This window comes from Lytechinus pictus, chromosome 5, assembly GCF_037042905.1.
Source record: "Lytechinus pictus isolate F3 Inbred chromosome 5, Lp3.0, whole genome shotgun sequence".
Classification (NCBI taxonomy): Eukaryota; Metazoa; Echinodermata; class Echinoidea; order Temnopleuroida; family Toxopneustidae; genus Lytechinus; species Lytechinus pictus.
Genome location: NC_087249.1, coordinates 29,258,335 through 29,285,684, shown reverse-complemented (window position 1 = coordinate 29,285,684; position 27,350 = coordinate 29,258,335). Strand labels below are relative to the sequence as shown.

The 27,350-nt window shown below is 36.0% G+C and overlaps 1 protein-coding gene across 7 annotated transcripts; it reads left to right on the top strand.

The window, feature by feature from the left end:
- LOC129262145 (uncharacterized) lies at positions 1 to 27,350 on the top strand. 7 transcript variants are annotated; one of them, XM_064100187.1, is made up of 13 exons: positions 1 to 85; positions 6,316 to 7,578; positions 7,995 to 8,249; positions 9,523 to 9,651; positions 10,086 to 10,339; positions 12,858 to 12,923; positions 14,587 to 14,684; positions 16,999 to 17,043; positions 19,431 to 19,592; positions 21,128 to 21,355; positions 21,736 to 21,806; positions 22,427 to 22,748; positions 23,460 to 27,350. In XM_064100187.1, the coding sequence occupies exons 2-13, from the start codon at positions 6,357 to 6,359 to the stop codon at positions 23,584 to 23,586; spliced, it is 2,979 nt and encodes a 992-aa protein (XP_063956257.1). In that variant the 5' UTR covers positions 1 to 85; positions 6,316 to 6,356; the 3' UTR covers positions 23,587 to 27,350. The 7 variants fall into 7 exon arrangements, with proteins under 7 accessions (XP_063956257.1, XP_063956259.1, XP_063956261.1 ...); XM_064100186.1 differs by having other exon boundaries at positions 5 to 89; XM_064100189.1 differs by lacking the exon at positions 12,858 to 12,923.

The window sequence follows — 27,350 nt, the reverse complement described above, 5'->3', positions numbered from 1 at the left end:
ATTAGACGAAAATTTCAATCTTAGCATATTATGCAGTGTGTTTAGCTTCGCAACGGAAATGGTGCTGTACCCTCACCCATTAATTGCACGTAAATATTTCTTTTCCTTTGTGATTTTCAGTAATGATTCAACCACTTATCCATACAGTTTTTCCTCAGTACATGTAAGGAACTAGGAAAAGATATTTTAACTGCTAATTGAGAGAGGAACGGAGAGAGAAAGAGTTGACGTGTGACGGGCGCGAATTCGAGTGTATTGGGCTTGGCAATTGCCACTGCCACAGGCCAGGCCAGGCCGGCTGGCTATCGCGCTGCAGCCAGGCACGGGGTCGGGGACAGGAGCCGCGCTAGCTCGCTGGAGTTACCTCAAGTGGTGTAAAATTTAGGATAAATCATGTACATGGAATACAACTTCATTTTCGACATTTATACGATATTGATTTCATTTTTAAACAAGAATTCATTTAAAAAATGAGAAAAATAAGAAAAAAGGGGAAAACTTGCCACGATGTTAACTTAACGTCGCCAATGTTATCTTTGTTCATCGCCAAGCTACAAGACGCATATTAAAGGACATGCCTTCTGGCTATTCACTATCGCTACACCTACCCGAACATCAATGTACAAAATTCGCTCTGATACTCCGAGTAGGGACCCCAATGAAGACAAACAAAAAAAAATCTCCTTCGTTTTATAATATTAAAATCACTTACTTGATTAAAATAAGTGGTACTAATCCATTCAGACAAGTCTTGTTATTCCAACATGTAAATGAAATTAGAAAAAAGGGTTCAAACTTGGCCCAAAACGTTCAATTTCCCCATTGACTCCGTCCGCGCTGCTTTGTGTCAATAAGGCTTTGCGGCCAGTTTTAGACAGTTTGGGACGGAGACAGCTGCGCGAAAATATCAGGTGATCGCTGGCGCATCGCGTAAGTCCGATGACCCCAAAATATAGTCTTGTAAAAGACGTCGCTGTCCCGCGCCGTTATTCAATAAATGATCTCGGTCCCGAAATATTTCCACCCAGTTAAAGTCACTTTTAATGTACGTCCATCGAACATTGATAGAACAGAAAGAAAGCGTGAGTGAGTCAAGGAAATGAGAGAAAACAGAGAGAAAACAGAGGGAAAAGTAGTATTTAAATTGTTTTCAGATATTGCTTGTGCTTGTGTGCCATTTATTTGTGAAGTCATCAAGCTCGAAGAAGAGCAGAATGCAGATATTTTGATCGTTAGATTATTGTTGCATTATTATGATTTGATTCCTTACTATGTTACTTTAAATTTGATCTAGAGTTTGGTGATATTTGACATCTAATTCATCGAACTGATAATCATGTCATGAGCTCTGTCTCTTAATTTTGGCAACCTACTACCTCGGAACATTTGCTCATGCAAAGGCCGTCCGACGAGTAAAAAAAAAAACGCCCGTCTTTAGCTCCGTGGTTTGAATAAAAATGAATAAAACGGCCGTCGTATAAACAAATGTGACCGAGGTAGAGGCCTGTTGTAGGCTCCAGTGGCGTACGCGGGGGAGGGGGGGGGGATAACAGGGGCTCAACTCAACCCCCTTAAATTTTTTATACCTACCCCCCCCCCCCAATTTTTTTTTTTTTTGGGGGGGGTGAAGACCAAGTCAAAATAGTGATGATTATTTATTTTTCATTTTTCGATCTTAATTACCGCCCCCAGAAAAAAAAAACACCTAGCTGTCCTTACCAGATCATTCTCCCACGAGAATATGTTCACCTTTATTGTTCCCACTGAATGTCGACCTTACTCGATGTTCTCATATTTCTTTTTCTCTCCCCCCCCCCCCTCTTCGTACGGAACAAAGAAATACGCTATAGGAGAATGCTCTGGTAGGGACAGGGAGCTCTGTCTTGGGAGTGGGGGCGTTGAGGGACATTATGGAGGAAAAGAGTCAGTTGTTTGGATTTATATAGGTTATTTTTGTTCCTCTTCCTTTTCTGTTATTTTCTGTAAATGTTTCCTTTTTATATCAGATACACTACAGTCACATTTGCTCTATGGTGGCAGAACGGTGAATAAAAAAAACAGCCGTTTTAAAGATTTTAAAAAATAGCTATATCATACTATAGGTGGGTTGGTTACTAATAGTTTGAATAGAAATGAATAAAACGGCTGTGTTCGACCACCGTACGGCCGCCGTAAATCAGATCAAAATGTGACTGAGGTGTTACACGCTCGTAAAAATAAGGAAAGAGGGGGGGGGAGGGGGGTAGATACAGTTATGATATTTTTATCGATCTGATTAAGTCGCCTTACCTCCCCCCAAGAAAAAATAAAACTACCTCCCAGTCTCTACCATTAGCATTCTCCCGTGAAATTGTTCCCACTTACGAAAAGGACGGGATGTCGACCTTGCTCATGAATGTTTTTTTCCTCGGTAACTGATATTTTTTTTTTTTTGGGGGGGGGAGTGGGGAGGGGGTGTCGAGTGACATCATGCAGGGTTGAAGGAAAAGTTTAAGTTAATTGTTGGGATTTTGGGTTCGGCGCCCCCCTATATATTCTTTTTTATTCTATATACGTACATGATTAAAAAAAAATCTCAGATAACGGTAAAAGCCAGTGATCTTATCTCTGTAGGCCTATATATAACGACGTAAACCGGGACGTATCTTCCCTTTTTTTTTTTTTTTTAGAAAGGGTGGGTCAGTGTATGAAAAAAAAATGTTTTCATGGAAAAGAATCAAGTTATTAAGAACATTTAAAATTAATATTTGTATATTCTGCAATTTAAAATAATTTAAGTGAGGTTTAGGGATGTTTATTTCGATTTCTCTCTCTATAACATAAAAATACATTAATAAGGTTTGAACATTTCCGCAGTGGAAAATAAAATTTGAATTACATATTAATAATAATGAATTGTAATGGATGATTCTTACCTGATGCGGTAAATGCCCTCGTCCATCTGGATTATTCCCTGGACCGGAAAGGCAGGGGTACAACCAGCTCAGGGATCCCTGGGGGTATTCTCGTGTTATATAATTCAGGCTAGAACACACTAACCCATCATGGGATCATTCAAAAGATCAATGGAAAGGGGTGCTTTTCACTGGTCAGCACATGAATGCTTTGACCCAATCAGAAGTGAAAACGCAAAAAAAAAACATGACTCATTTTATCTCATGAAATGTTCCTACCGAAGACGACGGAATGTCTGGCTTCCAAGACCTTATCGGACAGGCTGTTTTATGTCTGTCAACACCGCGGCAACTTCACAGAAACAAATTCTTTCACACCCTCCTTATTCCGAAAAATCCATGTAAATTACTTTCTTTTTGTTGTCAACACCCTTCTGCATTGATCTTTTGAAGTATACACCGCGGCAACTTCACAGAAACAACTTATTCTTTCACACCCTCCTTATTCCGAAAAAGTCCATGTAAATTACTTTCTTTACAGTTGTAATATTTTGGCATTTCTTTACGGAATCAAATTATCATTTTTATTGTGCTGTCCTGCATGAAGAGTTCATATTTTTTGGATCCTGCAGACTGAAGAAATAAAACGTTGCTTTTTAATGCAGGTTCCCTCATGTTTCTATTCGCCGTATTATTCAATTTAAATAAATGATGCCATGTCTGATTTGTACGTCATGTTAATTCTTCTGATGTAATATTTGTTGGTATTATGTTCATGATTATGACTTGTGAAATAAGTGAAATAATGTCATATCTCAAAATTGACGAAGAGTTCCCCATAGCAACCTTCAGAATATTTTTCTTTTGGAAAACTCACCGGCACCGACCAGGGACACCGAAGGAGGGGGCAACTCTTTTCACTTAACAAAAAAAAAGAATAATAATTAACAAGTGAGTATTCTCGTCTGATCGTTGTTACATGATGATACCCATACCCCCACCCTAATTCAGAATCCAACCCCTGACCCCTACTGGGATAGCTATATAGAAGGGGTAATTAAGGGCCACCCCATCGATCCTCCATAATATCCCATGTAGGAAGTTGAGACTCATGGCGGAAAAAGGAGTCAAATCGAGAAATGTAAACGAGCTATGTAGGCCCCCTCCGTGTAAAAAAAAATCAATATAGGCCTATGGCACATCGATCCCTTGAAATCAGATGTAAATTCAATTTGACAGTCGCATTGGATACCTAATTTATTTCCATGTATATCGGGTTACATTGGTATAAAAGCCCCATAAGAGCGTGATTTTTTTGTCACTTTTTGTCAACGCTTTAAAAGGTCCATGTTTGAACCAGGGATTTATTGCATATCCCTGTTTGAACTATATTTTCACTCATGACAGGGCATGATAGACGAATTGTTAGAAAAATGTTCCCATAAAAAAGCAGATTACGGATGTAAAAGTCAGCGGGGGGGGGGGGTCTCTCACCGAAAACGTTTTTTTCCAACTCTCCGCTCAATCATATAAATGGCCTCCAATTTTCAGGGGTTTTTTTTGGGGGGGGGGTGTAAACGGGTTCTTTGCAGGTATTGGCAGAAATTATTATTGTAATTCGGGAGATAGGAGATACGTACGTTTTGGGGAAAATTTTCTCCAATTATTAGGATTTTTTTTTTAAATATCCATTTATTTATTTTTGCTAAGAGCAGGGGCGCAGGACCGAGGGAACCCACCCCCCTCCCCTCCGCCTATACATTAGAAAATAAAAAAATAACTGACATCTCGTAGAGTAATTTTTGTATCCTAATTTTACAACAATCAGTATGTTACTGTTAAAAATAAAATCTTAAATGTGTGTGATTGTGAGAGGGCATATATACATATATTGTGCGTAAACATTGCAAATTAAAACATTGATTTCTTAGATTTTTTTAATAAACAAAATATACTTTAGTAGGCCTTAACAATTGATTACTAATCAAGCTATACACACCGGGGGATTCCCCTATTTTAATTTAGCCCCGGGATTTAGCCCCCAGAGCGAATGTACAGTTGCAACGTACAGGTCCATGCTTTACACATGCAGTTTTTTAATCCACTCTAACTCCATTATTCCCATGCCACCATCTCGGTCACAGACCTTCTCACACACAAATGTAAACATCCTTGTACAGAATTCCCTGTATCACACGTATATGCCGCCATTATGCCATGTGCAATATCTCACACACACATGACCTTCCAAAACATCTCTCCTTGTATCACGGCGATTACACGTGATTAACATTTGTAACTGAGGAGGGGGGGGGGGGGCTGAATGTTCCTAAGAGAAAGATTGTGCTAGCCTTCATCCTTTCACATTTTAAAATTATTTTCATTTATTTTATTTGGATGATATCCGTTCACAACGTTACAGAGTTTCAACGAACTTTACAAATCATAAAAATTGCCTGAATCAAGACTAATACATGGTCTACGTTCGCGATAGGCCCCTCCCACCACTTCGCGCGATCTTCAACTTCATGACGATAATTACGTCACGTACACGTCATATGGAGGTTTTTGCTTTGCATTTTAAAATTTAAAAATAAATTCACTAATTTTTTTTTCTTAAATTAATCTAGATATAAGACTTCGTCTCAAAACCATCTTTTTTAAGAATGAAAAGTCCCAAAACGGGCCCCAAGATGTTTTAATTGAATATCTTTAAGTAGAATAGGGTGGGTCCTTCAAAAAGATTATACAGCTCAGCACGCACTTCCAAGACGGTCCCTGAGACATGAATTTAGGGAAAATCCCAAAAGATGCAGCAAATGCAGAATTTTTATTGGTCAAATTTTGGAGGGCACCGCCCCCAAATCAAACTTAGCTCGCTCACACGCAATCCTGGTGACGTCATGGTGACGGGTCGCGTGTGCAAAACTTTGAATTTCCCCATTGACTTTATACACATACAAACTCTGCAGTTCATGTGGAATACAAGGACAAAGTACGATATTTTCCCATTCAAAGAACAAGTAGAGGTAAGCCATTCGAAAATATAGAATACTAAATAATTACTGACAAATAATTACCGATCCTTTTAATGCCAAATATATCATAGCTACCTAAAATAACTCAATTTAGGGTGAAATTATCAGTCAAGAGGGATGCGTTATTGGGGCTTCGTAGGATCAACGGACGCGCTCGACGCACTCGCAATGGTATGTAGGGATTTTGATAGAGCAAATACCGAATATACCGTTGTCCCTACTCCGAGTGACAAAGGTGGAACTTCATGGGGGAAAATATAAAACTCATGCAACAAAATGACCTTACAATTCATTTATAACAACTCTAGAAACCAATAATTCATTAAAAGTTGCAATTTTAATGGTTCTTTGTCTGATTTCATTTTTGTTTTGTTACTATGCAGAGTACACGATGATCAGGAAACTCCTGAAATGATTATTTGAGATGGAGACCTTCACTGATGATCGACATGGACCAGGTGATGATTTTCATAATGGAGAAAAACTTGTATTTGATATTGATGACTTAGACCAGACTAAAGATGATACATCAAGCAAAGCAAATACAGAAAGTGCTGGCGTATTGAAGGAAGACAGAGATGCTAATGAGAATAAAGAAGTTGAGAAGACTTTGGGATCTGCAGAGCCAGAGGGTGATGGTGATTGTGATGCACCTGTGGAGATTGTGACATCCCTTGTAGATGACATCGATGTGGATAGTGAGTATATGTATAATAATTGGTATAGCAGGAAATCAGAAGATGGGAAAACTGATGAGGATGCAAGGAGCAACACTTTGACTTTGGAGGAAGATGAACAGACTCTTGCTTCTGACCATGCAGCTCGTGAACATCAAGTTCCGAGAACAAAATCTATGCAGGAGATAAGATCAGTAGAAAAGGAGATGGCTGCATTAGAAGTATGTGATAATGGTGATGTCTCTGTGAGAGATGATATTGTAAATGAAACGTTGCATGTAGAAGAGGCTTTGGAAATGAGTTCTCGAACTGATATCCCGGCCCCTGATAGATCAGATAATCCTGATGTTCAGCACATAGATAGCTTACTGAAAAGCGCCAATGCAGATGTCAGTGCCCACAAGTACAAGAAAGCAGTTGCGAAGTATGAGGAAGCATTGGCTTTGGCAACTGAAGTGAATGATAAATTCCTGATCCAGTCCTGTGCTTGTAATCTTGGTGCTGTTCTGGTGATCCTTGGGCAAGCTGACAGAGCGGTCAAGATCCTCCACCAACAACTTGAAAGTGATCTTCAGAGGACAAATGGCATGGACACCAATGCTCTAGCCGATATCTACTACAATCTAGGACTTGCATACGATGCGAAGGGAGACCCTGGGGGTGCAATTAAATGTTTTCAGTGGGCTGTTGGTGAGTTTGAGAAATGGAAGAATGACAAGGGTAAAGCCGATGCTTACAATCAAATGGCTGAGCTGGAAGCCAAGCAAGGTAACATGGACAAGGCCAGAAAGAACTATGGCAAAGCAGCAGAGTTTTACACCAAAGTTGGGAATGGACTGATGAAGGCCAGGATGCTGGTGAAGGAAGCTCGCATGCTGAATGCTCTTGTAGATGCTGAAAACTTCCAGAGAGTTGTTGTGAGCTGTGAGAAAGCAAGCAAAGAAGTTCTCAAGCAGAATGAGTCAAAAGGTAAGTTTATAGAAGTCTAGTCGTAAAGTCTATTCATTTTGGCAATTGCACCCAGCTTTTTGGGAAATTATGAATATGAATTTGCATATACATGTAGGAAACAGATGAAAGAAACCCAGCACTCACAGCCTTTTGAAAATGAACTTTGAGTACAATTTGTGATTAATAATTGATTTTTTTTTTTTTTGATACATGTACATGTAGCTGTTCTACAAGTGTACATACAAGTAGTTCTTAGTTGTACATGCATATATTATTGCACATATTTGATTAATAAAGGAGAAGTTGTAATTTTGTAATATTTACCAATTAAATTATGTTGTGTGTAGTTGTCTTTTCAAGTTAAGAGCTGAAGTGGAATTTAATAATAGTTACTATAATAACAATATTCCGCTTAATTTGCTATTGTTTTCTAGGTGTGATGATCACTAAAGAGGCCAAACTCTTCCATGACATGGCCGTGCTCTGCAAGAAGCTTGGAAACAACGAGGAGGCCCTGAAATGGTTGCAAGAAGCGTGGAAGAGATGCAACAGTAGCTCTATCTCACGTCCTACTCGAGAGGACATTCGTCTGCAAGCAGCAGTGGCTCAGAGTCTGGCCAGGATGTATCTTCATTCCTTTGATCTCATCAAAGCTGTAGAGATCTATCAGGAAGCGGCATCATTGCATGGTATTATTCAGTCCTTCACGTTTATAATTTTGTGGAGCTCAATAAATCGCTCTCCTTATTTTTTTGAGGAGCTCAATTGAGCTCTTCAGAATCGCTCTCCTTGAGGAGCTCAAATCAATTCAATACAATACATGTATGATAAATTGTAGATTTTTCTTAACATCCTATATGCAATAGCTGTATAGCTATTAATTAATCTGTGGTGAAACCAGGCCTGGGTCAATACGTTTACAAAATATCGCGCTCCTGCTAAAAAAAAAAAAAAAAAATCCATAATTCCTTGAAATTATTTTGATTTAGTTGAAAACTATCAGAAAAATGAAGAATATTCACCTCTTTCCCGACTCTGATTTGAATTTACACTCGGTAAATATTGTAGTCCCACATGTGGACTTCCATGGTGTTGCCATGAAAATCTACATATATGGGACTACAATATTTACCAAGTTTAAAATCAAATCAGAGTTGAGAAAGAGGTGAATATTCTTCATTTTTTCGGTAGTTTCCAACTAAATCAAAATAATTTCAAGGAATTATGGAAAACAGATGCCTATTTCGTGAATATAAAGATGTGAAATTTCAGCAACTTTTTGTGAAGGCCTTTTTTTTTTTTTTTTTGAGCGCGATTTTTTGTTCTTCTTGTTTTTTTTTAGAAGCGCCGGCGCGATTGGCTCCTCAAAAATGAAGGTCTGATTATTTATTTTTTATATTCAGAGGCAAAGGATCATTTTGCTTGTATTGAACTTGGCATATAAGTATTAATTCTCATCAATCTTATTTTCAAAATCTAGTGTTCAAGTTGATATATATATGTCTATTTAAATATCAAGGATTTAACTTAAAACTTCCTTATATGTATATTGACTTTAAAAGGTTGAATTGTAACTTTATGTATTCATAGTTTAGAATCTATAGGTCAGTCATTTGCACTCCAATCTCACAGACATTTAATTTTCAGCAGTTTCAAATAAATTAAAAAAAAATTGATAAAAAAAAATGGTATTAAGGACAGTTGAATTAGTCATTAAAACCTCAAATTAGGACTGTAAATTGGGTACTAATGTTTACTAGTGCATCATTTGATGGCATTCATATTTTACACTTTGAATTTGTTTAATGATATTCGTTATATTTGGTTTCACACTTACACATGTACATGTACATACTGGATGTACGTATGGTTCTTGCAAGTAGCCTTGATGTAGTATATAAGTTTCTGCGTGTAAATGTTGGAAGCATTTTATATTTCCTGTCCTTTCCTGTTTAATATCAGGTCTGTTAGAGAACTATGGAGAGAGAGGCTGGTGTTTCTATTATATGGCTGAAGCATACAGACAGCTTTGTGATTATTCTAATGCAGAACGAAGCTACCATGTTGCACATCAAACACTCACAGATGCAGGTAAATAGGCTTCACCATAACCTCTTAACCCCCTAGGCTCATTCAGGCATAGTCTGCTAAGCTCAGCAAATATTTTTTGTGTACAAAGTCAATGGGATACGAGGTGTCAATAATGTTGCGTAGATCAATGTAAAGAGACATTTTTGGCCATCCATTGACATAGCTACAAAGTAAATTTGAATAAAAACTGTGCAAAACAATTTGTCCAGAGTTTTGTAGCCAAACTCTAGACTTGTGATTTCCTAGTGAAATTATTTTGAGTTTAATGTCCCCAGGATTATTTGTATGTAACTTATAAAATACCGGTAATCTATTACGCTTTGCCCTACTTGGCTACTTGACCCTTCTCTATTATTTTAACAATACTTTACAATACTCTCACTTTTCCCCACATATTTAATCCTATTTTATTTTGCTATACTTTCCTATACCAGGTGACATAGACCATCTATGGAGGATATCTGATGGACTTGGCGATCTGAATGTCTCCAGAAACCACCCAGATATCGCTACCATGTACTACAGGGAAGCCCTGGCCAAAGATGCACCCATTCACAGTAGGACCAAGTCTTCCACGGAGAGGATAATCAAGAAACTCACCAAGTCATTAGAGACTCAGAAAACCAATCGACTGAGCTTGTATGAGACAAGGCAGAGACGAGTACCAATCATTGTAGGCTATGACCCGGTAAGTGGTGTGATTTATGGTTTATATGAATTATCTGTTTTTATAGTTGCCAATTAGACATTCATTTTCAGGGATATGTAACATGGGAAATCATGGTTTATTTACTTGTAAATACAAATTTTGTTGAATCACAATATTGTGTGTGAAAGCATATGGTCTGCAATTTACACAATAATATTTGGTTAAAATTGTTTGGTTTAGACCAAATTCATGTAATACTCAGTGTATATTAACTCATGTTTCAATTTTATGTTTTTTTTTCTCAGTTTTGAAGTGTACTTCATTTCCATGGATGTATGGATACATGTAACATGCCTTAATCCTCAACACCCCATTTTTTTTTGCTATTGAAGTTTTAGCTTGTTTGCAAATCAATGTTTATTACAGTCTTACTTGTTTGATGAAATCTGGGGCCTATTTCATAAAGGTACAGCGTCAGCGTCAAGTCCCAAAACAGCGTCAAATTTTCACCTGCAGCGTCAAATTAAATATTTGACGCTGCAGCGCATTTCATAAAAAGTTGACGCTCCAGTAGGAGCGTCAACTTTTTACTGGAGCGACAAGTATGGTTACTGGAGCGTCAAATAGGGTTAAATATTTGACGCTGGTCATGGGGGAGCGTCAAGTTGACACTGTAAAGGGTTTTTCATTGTTAAGAATGGTGTACGTTGTGCTCAGGCATGCCCAAAGGGCTCTTACAAGAGAACAGATATTTAGAGCAATGTCTGTGATAATGCTAATAAAGAAAATATTAATGTAATGCTTTCTAGTAGAAATGCTGTTTCTTTTTTTTTGTTCTACCTACCCCCCCCGAAAAAAAAAATTCTAAAAATTCCTCCGAAACAGCAAATTTTTCAGTCTTTCCCAGGGCAGGCAAAGGGAAAAAAAGGGAGGCAAGTTATAGACAGACTTAAAAAAAAAAAAAATTGAGAGGATTTTTTTTCTTGTGGGAAAAAATAGAGGAAGGTAGATCTATTATGTGGAAGTGTTTAATGCAAGGCCTAAATTAAAAAAGCCCTAGGCCATAAAAAAGGTTACACTTCGTAATTCCGAAGGTCCGTAATTCCGAAACACGTAAATTGCCTATACCTCGATGTTCGTTAATCTGAAAACGTAAAAGAGTTCGTTACTCCGAACATTTGTGGCGTTATTCCGAAGGTTCGACAATCCGAAAACGAAATAAGGTTTGATGTTCCGAAGGTTCGTTAATCCGAAAACGAAATAAGGTTCGTTGTTCCGAAGGTTCGTTAATCCGAAAACGAAATAAGGTTCGTTAGTCCGAAAACGAAATAACGTTCGTTAACCATTTCGTTTTCGGATTAACGAACCTTCGGAATTACGAACCTCACTTCGTTCTCGGACTAACGAACCTTCGGAATAATGAAGCTTCGGAATTACGAATGTATGCGATAAAAAAATGATTGCTTTTTTTTTCTGTTTCTGACTTTCTCAAAAAAAAAAAGTTGTGGCCATGGCATTGTTGAATCCATTTTCTGAATGGTTATTCACCGTTGAAACCGATAACTTAAAAATCATTTCCATTTTGAACAAAAATAATCTTTTAAGGTCATTTTCGATGTTTCATGCATAATTAGAGCCTACAAATTTACTTGCTTCAGGGTGATCATACAGCACTGCACCAGCAGTGGGCCGCCGCCTGCCTTGTTGTTGATACAACCTTGCATTACCGACACAAATAGTCAAGTGTGGGACTGGGATTGAACTTGTACGGTAGAAAATTTGTTGAAGGTGAAATTTCGACCGGCAATAATAATAAATTTTCCCCCTTTTTAAAATAATTTTTTCCCTGGCATAGGGCTAAATGAAATCAATTCTCTGAAAACTTACAGAATGGAGAAACAATGCTATGCCAACCTGTGACAAATAGATATTTTCTTCTTACTCTCTTCTAGAATTGCAAACTATCGCCATAGAGCCATCACTCTGCTTCAACTGCTAGTCTTATGCTGCAGACCCTGTTTGCAGCTACTAAATAATAATTTCGCTCCCGAAAAAATTAATAAGCAAAAAAATAATAATATTCTCTTTCAATTTTTCTTCTTCTAATTTTGCTTCTCAAAGGTGGGGGGGGGGGGGCATGGGCCGGCTGTGCCCCCCCCCCCCCCCTGGATCCGCCAGTGCTTTCTACCAAAACTTATGACTTGAATTGAAAACAAAAAACTGGAGAGAAAGGGGATTTCCCCCTAATCAGCCTCGTACATGACTATTCAAATAAATAGCTGGAAAGTCAAGCTGACTTTCCAGCGAATGTGCTTTTATGAAATGCAAAGTTGCTAGCATAGCAAGTTGCTAGCATAGCAAGTAAAAGCTGCTATTCTACCAGAGTTGCTATGATAGCAACTTGCTATGATAGCAACTCTTTATGAAATGGGCCCCAGAACTGTCTGCCAGCCAAACTTTTGTGATGTTGGCCATTGATCAGTGTCGTGATTTCGTTTGATAACTTACAGTATCTCTTAAATTTGTTTGTTTGAATATCTTTATTGCCACCACACAGCGAGGGCCTCCCATCATGTATACATCAGAAACCATTCTCGATGGCAACACCTATTCATCCCCACAGGTTACCCATAATTCCCTCATTTGTGTGATGATGTCATCATTTATAACATAATCCTACTAACCTCTCTTTCATTCTCTTAAAGTCTAATGGCCATTTCATCTTCTGATAATGATCTTCACAGAGTTTGACAGTTACTTCCATCTTGGAGTCTTTCACTTGGTGTTGCTTTCACAGCACAACTCATCAATTTTTTCACACCTCTTAATTATATATTTTGTTATTTGATGATGAAAAACAAGTTTTTTTTCTTGAACAATATTTATATGAACATATCCATGTATCATGATACAGAGTACCCGGCTCAAATAATGTGATACCAATTGACAAGTAGATTTGATCTAGAAATATCAAAATTTAAGGCCAGAATGAATGTCAAGCTGAAAACACATTGCTTAGAAGTATGTTTGTTATGTTGGGAATCAAGGATATCAAAAGGCGTGTCATGAATCATGATATTACATGTATACAAATAATGAATGTTTATGAGTGCAATGGACAGAATACTTCATGAGGTGAAAGATGAAATGATCCATTCAACAAGGCGTAGCCGAGTTGAATGGATCATTCATTTCATCTTTCACCGAATGAAGTATTCTGTCCATTGCACAAATGAAGGAACATTCATTATTTGGTTTATATGACACGTAAAACTAGATTATTTTTCATAGGAAATTTATCAGTTTCGATGCAAAATATGATGATGATCATGCAGTGCAAGTTATTTTCACCACTTGTTTTAATAAATTTGATGAAGTGGGATGCACCTTTATACACCCTTTCTTCTTACCGAAATTGCTTTAAATCTTCAAATATTAATTACATTCCATCGCATACACTTTACTTTATAATAATCTTTGCATTTTCATTGAAGTTTCCCCTCATAACTTTACATTTCTTAATATATTCTTCAACCCAATTTTGTGAAAGTGCATGGATTACTAATTCTTTTATCTAACATGGGATATTTATTTATCCATAAACAGCGTACTATTGTAGGATCATGTGTTGTAAAATTATTTGTAGATTCAGAAGATAATAAAGACACAATTGTATGATGAGTCTTGGTATGGGTTTTTGGACTAGGTTATTCATAGTATACCTAAAACTTATTTGAAAGTTTGTCAACATTCCTTTATTGCATTCATAAAATCTTGAATGATGTACAAAATGACAATATACAATGCATTATTGTAAATGTGGGGAACTCACTATTTAGTAATGATTAAAAAAGCTCTTACAGGGGGAGTGAACTGTGTGTGGTCTCTCATTGACTGTGTGTTATAAATACATAGTCTTAAAATTTACGTTTTCAGAATTCTACTAACACTACAGAGAATAAATTGACCTATAATTGTATTTGTATAGAGAAACTAACATAAAGGAATTGTTTTGGTACTTGGTTACATAATTATTGCAGTATAAATGTATTGAGTAGGTAATTAGCATGTTATCATTCAAGTTGGTCTATATTACTAGACTACACTAGCATTATGGGTCAGGAAACTGGCCAGGCATGAGTAGTTGAGGACCCAAGATGGCGCTATTGGTTCGTATCTGCTTAAAAAATCTCTTCAGATGCATGCGAATATTTTCTTTTTACATACACAAAATCCATTCAATTTAGATCTGAGAAACTTATGTGATGTATATATTTGTTTTCCAGTCTGTATTCAAGGGTATGGGAGATAGATACCCACCAGTAACATCGACCCCCAATGGTGCTCCATCGAGGTTAAGGGTCAGCCAAAGGATGAGGTCACCGTAAGTATTACATTTTTTTAACTGTAAGAGTCTTGAATAAGATTATTGAACTTAATTTATGTTACATGTATATGTAAGAAAACATTGTACGGCAAAGCAACACGAGAATCGTCAATCAGTTGTTAGAATGTTAATTACATTGTATGTGTAAAGTAATGAAGCAAATTTCATCTGGAAAACAGACATCTCGAGGGGGGAGGGGAGGGGTCCAAATCACTACTTTACTTGGTATTAGTACCTGTAGGTGTTTGTACCTGGATTGCAATCTGTTTTTTAAAAATGGAAATATATATTTTTATTCAATTTGGATCATTACTCTTTTTATATTATGTGAATGGTACTGTATATACATGTAAAAAGGCATAACTCAAATTTGTATATATTTTGACATGCTGTTAGAACTTCAAATAAGTTAATATCCAAGAAGAAGAAGAAGCAAGTCACTTGGTAAGGAATGAGCTACATGTATACTAGCTTGTGTTTGCAATGTAAAAATATGATTGCATCCTAAAAGTAAAAAATAAATGTGCCTGGAGTATGTTTACTAAAAATAAAGACATTAACATTTATTTCCATCTGATTGTTGTTGATTTCTCTAACTGCAAGAGAAAAAAATTGAAAAATTAAGATTCATGCTAGTAATATATTTATATTTTCTGTGTGTTCACATTTCCAAAGATTAAAACGGTAAGATAAGATATACCAAGGTAATTATAGACCCACTTTCTGATTTCTGAGAGGTTTTTCTTTTGCTGTAAATATCTCAGCAAAATTGAATAATAATAATCTGCATGATATCATACTAGTGTGACACATCTAGATTGTTTTAGCTCCTAGATCGTGGCCGAAGGCACCTTGACAAAAGTTTGAGCTGCAGCTTTTAGCAAGAATCCCTCACAGCATCTAATCTTTCCATGTATACAGTAATCTTCCCATTGTAGCATACACCACACACTGGGTAATTTCAAGTTTGGTTTATGTTGGAGCACAATTTTGATTATCCTACCTATCTTCATCTCCTAATGTGAGTTTATACAAAATGGCCCAAATTACATAATTCATAACTCGACCCCTGGTGAGATTTAATCTGCAATATGCAAACCGTTCACTCGAGTTACATGGTCTGAATATGAAGTCTAAGGTCCCTGCCAATGAATTGTGTGCAGAAGGCCCCTTTAATTGAAACAGCAAGTTGTATGTGTGAAGAGTGAAGACTTACTTATTTGTCAAGGTTTCAATTAGGATCTGTGCGTGCTGACTAGGTGAGAGTCATCCCAGGACCAGCTTTATTTTAAGTTTGGTGCTGTGTGATGTAAAGTTCCAGAGCTGCCAAGTAGTACGATTTTTCTGTATTTAGTACGTTTTTGCAACCAAAATACGGCAGTGCGTTTTTTCTTTAAAAAATATGTTTTTTGTATTAAAAAAAAAAAAAAACGTACACAAATACGGTTATTAGATCAATGTAATTTCAGGTAACTTGTTTTTTTTTCAATCATTTTGTAAAAACCAGGGTGAGATATACACAAGTTTCAATGTTTTTTTTTTTTCATCTGCAAGAGCAGTGCACATTTTAGCTTACATGCAGCTTGAGCGCCGTGATGGGCAAGTGCGCCAAGCATTTTATTATGAAATACACTTTTTTGGGGGAAAATACAAAATATTTATCTCACACGGTAAAAATACTGATTTGGGGGATAAGAATACTGAAAATGCAAAATACAACTTGGCAGCTCTGAAGTTCGGCCCAACACTAACGCAAAAATCTTAACACCTCACTTGAAATCACCCAATTAGAATGATGGAATGCTACTATGAAAGATACTGAAGATTCCTGGTAAGAGACACTGCATAGACTTGTGGCAAGGTGCATATGTCTTCAGTACTGATTTGACATATATAGAATGGCTTGAAAAAAAAAATCTATATTCTCTCTGTATCCATGACTTATTTATTCTGTGTAGTACTGTTTCCCTACAAGAATTATATATTTTTTTATATTTCTGTTGCCTCTGAAGTAGTTTCCCTAGTTCCCCTAGATCCCAATACTGATTTGACATGTAGATTGGCCTGAAAAAGAAGAAATTAATTTAGATTCTCTCTTTATCCATGACTTATTTGATCAGCGTGGTACTACATGTATTTCTTATAAGAATGATAGAGTTATTTCTGTTACCGCTCTATTTAGTTTTCCTAGATCCCAATAAAAGGCAAATGAATTAGAGATAGACAACTTAACTTGTTCTAGGGTAGTTTTGCTTGTGTGATGCAATCTGATTGCTTTATAATAAGTTCTTTATTTTTGCATGCAAATAAGGAATTCACATAAAGTGAAATCCAAGAAAAAGAAAATACTAAGATGGTAAGAAAGGTTCTATTGCTGTAAGTTTGAGTGCGATGACGAGAAATGAGCTGCACAAGGGCAGAGAGAATAGAACGTGTTTCCTTTCCGACAAGGTCAAGTGGATTTATACTCACTGCCTCTTGATCTATTACCATTCATGGTCTACTTCTATCAAGGCTAAACCCATCAGGTCTACTGGCTAAACCCATCAGGTCTACTGGCTAAACCCATCAGGTCTACTAGCAAAATGAAATATGGTGTAATCGTCACTTGATCTGATATACATGAAATAAATTTCCATTTTAATAGGGGAAAATAGTCTATTTGCCTTGTAACCCCACCCCCTTTGTCTCATGACCACTTGGTAATTACCAGGGGGCTGTTACATGAAGCTGTCATAAAGTTAGAAATTATTTTATACTAACAACCGGAATATGTTCTTGTGCTGAGTGAGATACCCCAATATTTCCCTGGTGTTTTAGAAACAAAGTATCCTGCAACCCTAATTTGACAACTGTTAAACTTGTTGTTGGAATACTTGTTCCCAACAGGAATTTTAATCTATCAAGACCATATTTCAATTCAACCAGATGGGAGTTGCAATGCTTAAGAATCCGACGTACGTGTAGCACCCAAGAACCTTTCCATTTGTTAATAACATTTTATGAAGCAGCTCCTTGCTTGTGTAATCAGATGTCTCAAGCAATGTAGACCAAATGAGTATTAGATGGTACAGACATACATGTAGCCTTTAAAATTTAGAATGAAAAGGGGAAAGAAAGGGCTCAATTGCCATTGACTGAAAGATCAAATTCAATGCTCTGGTTGCTGTTGCGATGTGATTAGACCAATACTATACCATACTATGCTGGAGAGTGGATTACTTGATATTCTTGCTGTGTGGCTTGGACTATGTAGGTGAATTAGGTTTCATTTCATTTCATTTATTTTTATATTTGAATTCAAAGAATTCAAGATTACATGCAAACATTGTGTATTCTATCAATTCTTTTGCTATTTTTGATTTGTGACAGTGTATATTTATTTTACATTCCTTTGCAGTAAAGTTTGTTTAGGGGTGTTTGCTGTGGGTTCACTGAATCATATTTGCTCCATGTAATCCACCCCTCTTACTCTCTCTTTCTCATCTCTCCCCCCCCCCCCCTCTCTCTCCTCTTTCTATCCACTCCCTTTCTATTTTTTAAATAACTTTTTGTATTTCTTTCTTATAATACTTTATTTTCCTCTCTGAAAAGTATCCTTCATTCCTTCATCTTCCTCTATTTCTTTTAAATGCCTCTTTTCTTCTCTATCTTTCTATTGATGTCTATTTCTAATGGTATGGTTCTGTCTTCCCATACCATGGCCCTATATCATCAAATCCCTCATCAATGGTTAAGACACCGGGGGGGTGTTTCACAAAGATTTAAGTATGACTTAGAGTCGCACTTAAATGCCTAGTTACGTGCGGTATAAAAGGCATGACCGCATTGGTCAGATCATGCCAAGATGACGCGCACTTCTGCGTATTGATCAATAAGATCGCGCGTTGCATATCATGTATGCGTCGGGATTTAAGTGCGATTTAAGTCATACTTAAAAGACATGTCCACCCCACCAAAAAGTTTATTCAAATAAAAAGAGAAAAATCCAACAAGCATAACACTGAAAATTTCATCAAAATCGGATGTAAAATAAGAAAGTTATGATATTTTAAAGTTTCGCTTAATTTCACAAAACAGTTATATTCACATCCTTGTTGGTATGCAAATGAGGAGACCGATGACATCACTCACTCACTATTGCTTTTGTATTTTATTATGTGAAATATGAAATATTCCAATTTTTTCCCTACTGTCGTATGAAACAACGATTTATTCCCCCTGAAAATATGCAATTAGCATTTGTTTAATACTATATGGTTCAATCAAGTTGGCCCTTATTGTCAAATCTGTAAAAATTGAAATATTGTATAATTCAAACAATAAAAAACAAAAGAAATAGTGAGTGAGGGACATCATCGACTGTCTCATTTGCATGTCACTGAGTTGTGCATATCACTGTTTGGGGAAAAATAAGCGAAAATTTGAAATGTCATAACTTTCTTATTTTACATCCGATTTTGATGAAATTTTCAGCATAATGCTTCCTTGATTTTACTCTATTTATTCAAATCAACATTTTTCTGGGGTGGACTTGACCTTTAAGTCTTTGTGAAACACCACCCAGGTACTATTTTAAGCTACTGAAAGAGTGTCTTTTCATTGGCCAATATCACATTTATCAAAGAATCTTTGCATTATTAGAACCAAGTTTCATGAAAAGAGCCCTGTACTCATGCCTCCATTTCTCCCTCTGTCCCATTCATTCAAAGATTTTCATCATTCCTCCTCTCACTCTCCCAGGTCCAGAAAGAAGAAAGGCAAGAGGAAGGGTCAGTCCCTTCTGCCTGTCACAAGGGGTGTTGGTGCTTATGATAGTGGATCTGATCTGTCTCTTGTCAGCGGCAGTATGGCATCTCTCGTCAGGGAAGCTTACAGAGACAAAGGGAATACAGGGAGATCAAGGTATTATAACTATTTGTGATTACTCCATGTTCTAGATGATGTAAAATTTTAAACAACAAATACCAACTTATCCCATTAAATGTGCATTGAAAATCCTTCAGAATTTACTGCAACTTTGCTACTCGGACCTTTCAGCTTTTTCTTTTTTCAGTCATGTAACTATCAAAATGTCGATTCCATAAGCAGCAAGATAATTTCCCAATATTTTCAGTGTAATGAGGTGGCTTTGAAATGGATTAGTCATAACACTCTGTAAATTCCTTAAACACTCCATTCTTATCTTATGTTATAAAACTTTCATTAAAATTCTTCTTGAATTGGAGAGACCTTTGAGTTCTTTTGCACCTCTGCCCACTAAAACATTAGGGCCTTTCAGCATTCAGTTTCAGAGTTGTCTGTCTGCTGTATGAAGATCATTTAAAGAACAGTTTAGGCAAGTTAACTTCACATATTAGAGTGAAACTTATGTGATCGATTTTTGTCTCACCTGCATAGCAGAGTGAGACTATAGGCGCCGCTTTTCCGACGGCGGCGGCGGCGGCGACGGCGGCGGCGACGGCGGCGTCAACACCAAATCTTAACCTGAGGTTAAGTTTTTGAAATGACAGCATAACTTAGAAAGTATATGGACCTAGTTCATGAAACTTGGCCATAAGGTTAATCAAGTATTACTGAACATCCTGCCTGAGTTTCATGTCACATGATCAAGGTCAAAGGTCATTTAGGGTCAATGAACTTAGACCATGTTGGGGGAATCAACATCAAAATCTTAACCTAAGGTTAAGTTTTTGAAATGTCATCATAACTTAGAAAATATATGGACCTAGTTCATGAAACTTATACATAAGGTTAATCAAGTATCACTGAACATCCTGCATGAGTTTCACATCACATGACCAAGGTCAAAGGTCATTTAGGGTCAATGAACTTTGGCCGAATTGGGGGTATCTGTTGAATTACCATCATAACTTTGAAAGTTTATGGATCTGATTCATGAAACTTGGACATAATAGTAATCAAGTATTACTGAACATCCTGTGCAAGTTTCAGGTCACATGATCAAGGTCAAAGGTCATTTAGGGTCAATGAACTTTGGCCAAATTGGGGTATTTGTTGAATTACAGCCATAAATTTGAAAGTGTGTTGGTCTAGTTCATAAAACTTGGACATAATAGTAATCAAGTATCACTGAACATCCTGTGCGAGTTTCAGGTCACATGATCAAGGTCAAAGGTCATGTAAGGTCAAAGAACTTTGGCCACGTTGGGGGTATTTGTTGAATTGCCATCATACATGTATCTCTATAAGTGTATTGGTCTAGTTCATAAAACGTGGAAATAAGAGTAACCAAGTATCACTGAACATCTTGTGCGAGTTATAGTAGTTTTCAAAATCAGCACTGCTGCTATATTGAATCGCGTGATGCAGGTGAGACGGCCAGAGGCATTCCACTTGTTTGATTAAGTCAGCGGGTCAGAGAAGCCATTACACTTTTTACATGATGTTGATTGATTTCTTATATTTCATTTTTCTAGACACGACGGGAAGCAATCTGCTCCTCCACATCATTCGAGCAGTGAAGAAGAAAACAGCGAGAGTGAAAGCGAAGAAGAGAAAGAAAACCAGAGCAGTGATTCTGGTTTCAAGAACATGTGGCAGAGAGCCAAGGATCTTGTATCCAGATTGCAGTCGGATTCTGATGATTCTGAGCTCAGCACCAGTTCGGAGGAAGATGAAGGCATAGAGTCAAAGGAATCAGTCAAGTAAGTTGGTCCATGTTTGGAACTGTTTGAAGGTATTTTGGTTTTAGTAAAGGTGTATCAATCGTTATACATGTATAGGGACCAATGCAATTGGACAAGAGGAAAGTTTGTAATAGTTCTATTGCCATTGATAGCAAGTGTTATGAAATGGACCAATAGCATTTGGTAATGTATCAATATGATTAAAAGTAAAATACTGTTTGCTCTTGGCACACACGACATCAAGTCAAATGAATTCTTTATAAAACACATGCCCTCCCTCTCTCATGGTCACTTGCTTGGTACTGTGATCATACTCTAAATATGTGTGAAGGTGCAACCATGGCATTATTTCATGTCAAGATTTCAGGAAATTTGTATTTTTTGTTTTGATTTTAAAGATTGGAGAACACTTATGAAGATCCAAGGCGACTGGGAGACAGCCATATATATGCTACAATCAACAGGAAAGGTTTGTTGAAATTTGTTGTTACTTCATCATCCAGTCCATCCTAATTTGGGACACTGGGATGAAGGCCTGTATGGCTATTCTCCTTATTACAGGCATGACATTCTCCCGACTAAAATCGGAATTCCGATTTTTAAAATGATTTGTTTTCAGATTTTATTTTTTTTAATTAAATTTATTTATTTTTATTTTTTTTTAAATGTGAAATCCTTTGCCCCAAAACATTCTCATGCTGTTTTTTACTGCTTTTTAAAGTCAAATGATGAAACTATCATGCAGACTCACCTTGAAAGACTTGAATCACTTTCGATTTCTTAAGTTACTTTGTAAGAGATTGTAACCCCGACCAGGGCGCCTCGGACTTCGTCGGTGACTTAGCGACCCTTGGCTATTTTTCAGATTTTTTTTCAGAGGGAAATATCATATCTGTTTTTAATGATTTTCTAGGCATTGCAAAGATTTTGTGTGTATGCTGGAGAGTGGGACCTTTTTTTCTGACTGGAGCTTTTTTAAGATAATACCAGAAGATCGCAGCCTTTTTGTCACCGAGAGAGAACAAAAGCTTAAATTACTTATAAGCTCTTATTATTTTTTTCATTATTTGTTTCACACTTTCATATCAGGAGCGACTCAAAAGTCCAACACCGAAGAGCCCATCTACGAGACCCTTGGGGGTGGGACGACCAGAACCAACTTTGGTGCTAGCATGCCAACCAGGGCTCCCCCTCCCCCAGAGATACCGATCAAGAGTCACCCTTCCCTCAACAAGAAGAAGAAGAAGAAGAAAGAGACTGATATCAACAAACCATCAACATCCTATGATGAGGATGATGATGATTCGTTTACCTCGGTGACAGAGGATGAGCTAGAGCACTTGGGCGAATCAACTAATATTGAGGACCAAACCAATTATCCTACTGTAGCGCGGATGACAAGGGGTGGATTGTAAGTAATTTTCTTGTATGATTTGGTTTTAAAGAATGTATTCATGTTCATTGTTTTGGAGGTCAGAATGAGTGGGGCAGAATGAGCATTTTGAAACATGGGAAGTTCAAAATACTGGTGAATCTTTGTAAGTCAGATCTCTTAAGACCACAGAATCTGTTCAATTTAGGTGAAATTTGACTCAGAAGAGGCAAAAAAAAAAACACGTGCTTTTCATAATCTTGTCTTAAAAATTGCTTCAACTGGGTTGATTGTTGAACTTATGGACAATCAATCAAATTATGCAGAGTTAACTGTACAGTTGCATCCTTATTTGAATAAATCTGATCTAAAATGGTAATAATAAACTTGCAAAACAGGTGCATTTGAGATAGATCTTTTCTGAGGAAGTATAAATGCAATATCATATTTAGTGGTATATACATGTACATGTTTACATAATGTGTGTTAAAATCATAATTTGTTTTTGTTGTTTTGTCTGAAGATGGACGTAGCACCTGTATTTTCATTGTCATGCAAAAATTAGCTAGAGATATTAGTAAACCATGTGTGATCCTGCCACTATCATGAGTGACAATATCAATAATGATAGTGAAAAGATTGACCAAAATACAAGTAAATTATGTATTTGTACACTGTATGTATGATATTGGTTTAAAATGGAAGTAGATTAAAATTGAGTTGAATATGTTTCTTCTCTGTTTTCCGCAGGGAGGCAGGTTTATGGGAGATTCAAAAGCTTGAACAGGAACGTGAGGAGATCCGAGTATCAAACAAGAGCACAACACAGCCACAGGAGACTAGCAAGCAATCATCGAGGGTATGTAGCGTCATGTAAACGGGGAGTTGACTTTTTAAAAAAAGAGTTCAAATCTCCTCATCATTATTCCTTGTAAGCTTACCATCACAATGATCTGAAATATACCAAACCTTGCAAGTAATCATCAAGGTTCTGTTGCATCCTATCATCTCAGAAGATTTCTATCAGAATAAGGTCAATCCTTGTATGGTCTCCAGTAGCTCTTTATCAGTTATGGAGATTAATTTTATTAAATTAAGTTTTGCATTATTATTTATAGTTTTTTTTTAAATCACATATCGAAATAACATCTTTACTAATCAGGGCTTTCAAAGTATATTTTCCTTGCTGGGTGGTAATTCTGTAAAGTAATTAAGATCCTATTTTGTATGTTCAACCCCTATTTTTGCCATTTTTACCTCAGTCTTTGAAAATTAATGATGTACAAAGTGATAGGAATGTTAATATTTCAGTGAATAAAGAGCATTATCATACCTTGAACTGGAAATTTAGTCTGGCTGACTGGCAAGATACTATTGATTTCAGTGTTGGATAATTACCTCATACAAAAGAAAATAGGAAATATGCTTATTTTCAGTTTGTTTCATCTGTGCAGAGAAAAAAAAAATGTAATAGATTTCAACAGAGATAAAATATTTTCACTTTTGATTCGTGAAGTAATATGACGCAAACTTTTACTCTCAATGAAACCATGTTTTATTATTATTATTTGTTTGGCGTCACCTGTGCCTGGGAGGCGAAAGGCGAACTGAATCACTATGACCCGCAGGTCTCTCCTCCCGATATAACTATTGTTTACTACAAGATATCAGTCTGTATTTAAAAGTCTAAGCATACAGGTTACTTTGCCCCAAATGTTACCTTGAAGTTACTATGAAGGCCACACCTGTTCATCATAGGGGGGGGGGGGTATATATATATATACACTGTACATTTGAAGTATGGTGTGGCAGGGTTAAGGAGGTCCTAGGGGACCCATTTAAAAAACAGGTTTGACAGGTCTTTCTTAACCCGTTGCCTCCGAGATTCTTTGAATCCAATACGTTTAACACAGGGACCACCCGGTTCCAGTAAGCAACGGGTTAAAATTGAAAATGAATCTGTTAGCTGAGAAACTTTCTAATATTAGGGAAATGTTACATCATCTGACCCCAAAGTAGTTGGTTATTTGGTTTATTGAAGGTCAACCTACGCAGGATTGGTATTAACTTGTGTTTGATTAAGATATTTATTTTGAAAAGGAGTGATGTTTTATGTAAAGATTAATATGTTGTGTCTTCAATTCACTGCAGATATAACAATCACCTTGAATACACTTCACTTTACTTTTTTCACCAAGTGCATCATAAACATTTTATTCAGTGCAAAAATCATGTATGAAATTTATAATAAATTTATGTGTGGCTGAAGGTGTGTTTTTAATGGCTGTAAATATGAAAAAAATTAACATTTTTTATGTAATGTAACAAAGTCTTTGTGCAATCTTCATTCCTTTTATAATTCTTTCATAATCACGTTGCCTTTTGATTTAACATTCACAGCTTGATGTATTGTAAGCTGATATTCAAAGATGTATTTGATATTGCTCATTTATCAAAAGAACTGCAGCATTGTGGTTTTTATATTTGAATATTATGAAGACACATCTGCAGTGTTTTTTCAATGTAGAGAGGATCTCTTTGGTTTCTCACAATCATTCCCTAACTTTTTGAATTATTGATACCTTGAAAGCAGTACTTATTTTACACATTAAATAGGTAATCATGTTTTTATTCAAACTCGCTGGGGAATTTGGTCTTCCAATCACTAAGAATATTATTTTAATATACATGTATTATAATGTTAGCATTTATATGATTTACCCCCTCCCTTCTTTTTTGTCATTTGCGAGGTTCTGTGTAATGTTGAAAAAGAGGAAAGAAATGAAATAAATATCTGTAATGTTCCATAACTTTCAAAAAGTCAAATGCTCTTCTATAATATTTTTTGTTGTAATAAATTCTAAATTTTGTCTTTCATTTTAATTCATGGTATTTCAAATCAAATTAAGAATGGTACTTGCCAGTTGATGAAATTTGTTTTAGGATAAGCAGAGCATAGATGTAGGATATTGATATGAAATCATACTTCAAATAATTTTTGTATTTCATGGTTTTAAGATTACAAGCCACATTATTAAGATAAGTGTATGTCATAATATAACTTGACTCAATCATTCTGCTACAGTTCAGAAAATATGATCACATTCCTCAAATTTGATAAAATATTTGCTCCCATTTCTTAATTTGATGACTATACTATTTATTCCTTTTATATTTTTCAAAGAAGAAAAAAATATTGTATATCATTTCTTTATGAGATATTTGAATTTTCATTTTAATTTCCAGGTAAATTTCTTCTTTGAGAATTATAGTAACAAGTGAGTGCTCTATAGGGTTGATGTTTTACTTATTTGATTTATTTTTTCATGGCTTTTGTTATCTTAAGGAAATTTATTTCATTTCATTCCATTCATTCATTTTTTAGATATATATTTCTAATTTAGATTCATATATTGCTTTGTGAAAATTGTGTAAATTTACCTTTGCATATTAATAACTAGGCTGTAATATTTGTTATTTTGATGTTTTTTTAAGCTTTCATCATACTTTATGCAAAATTATCTGATTCCATTCACTGACACTTTTATACATCCCATTCATTTGGGTTTTTTTTCTACAAGTTAATGATGTTAAGTCAGTACTCTATGTGAATGCTAAATATTACTTCAGATATCGAAAGCTTAGGGGGCCTAAGGGGGTTTAATTTTCAGTTTATATCATTTGTTTCTCTTATGCAAATTTCTTTTATGCAAATTTCTTTTGATTGAATTTTTATACATCTAATTTACTTCAATTTTGAATTAATATGATGTACTTTTTGATACATAATATATGTCAGTTATTTATTTTTCTATTGATTCTCTCTCAATTTAATTTTGTCTGATATTAATGCTTGTGCATTTAAACTTAATGTATGATAGGTTGGAGACCAAATATATCTTTTAGATTTTTGTAATAGGCAATCTATTCGACTCCTTTCCATTCCTGGTATATGTCATGTCAAATTAAATTAATGAAAGAGAATGTGGACAATCAATTTAGAACAAGAAGGGTATTAAAGTAGATGGTAAAAATACAACAATAGTACATTGCACTTTCGTGGTATGAAGACACAGACCCTATGGTTTGGACATATAGCATTGTACACTGCCGCTAGTCTGATTGGCCACATAATTACATCCCTCGCTTGCCAGATATACATCTCGCATGCCACATTCTAGGTTATCTACTTGAATGTTATCTTGTTCAATTCCCTTTTTGCTCTGAATAAACATGCAATCATTCCGGGATTAGAACTTTAATCAGATACTATATCATTTGTAATACTTTCCTCGGCAAAATTTACAGTTTCTTGGTCAATCAAACCCAACGATTTAATAACTGGAGTGTAACTTTGTTGAATGATAACTTGTCACGGACATTGAGCTGCTACACTTAATGGGTATAAAAAAGTCAAATTATCAAAGTATGATTCAAACATCACAAGATTGTTTCATTAAGTCATTATGGTTATTACAATTCTAGACACCCTTCAAACACATTTTTCAAGTAGATTCATGTTTCTATTCTTAAATGTACTGTGAATATAATTTTACAAGATTAGATTATGTGAAATTACATATATGATTTGCTGTGATCTGAATAAATCACCTTGATAGCCAGGTATTGAGATTTCTTTTA

Coding starts and splice junctions, on each gene's coding strand:
- LOC129262145 (XM_064100187.1), top strand. CDS start 6,357: ATGGAGACCTTCACTGATGATCGACATGGACCAGGTGATGATTTTCAT. Junction 9,652..10,085: donor TCAAACACTCACAGATGCAG/GTAAATAGGCTT, acceptor TTCCTATACCAG/GTGACATAGACCATCTATGG. Junction 21,807..22,426: donor TGCTACAATCAACAGGAAAG/GTTTGTTGAAAT, acceptor CTTTCATATCAG/GAGCGACTCAAAAGTCCAAC.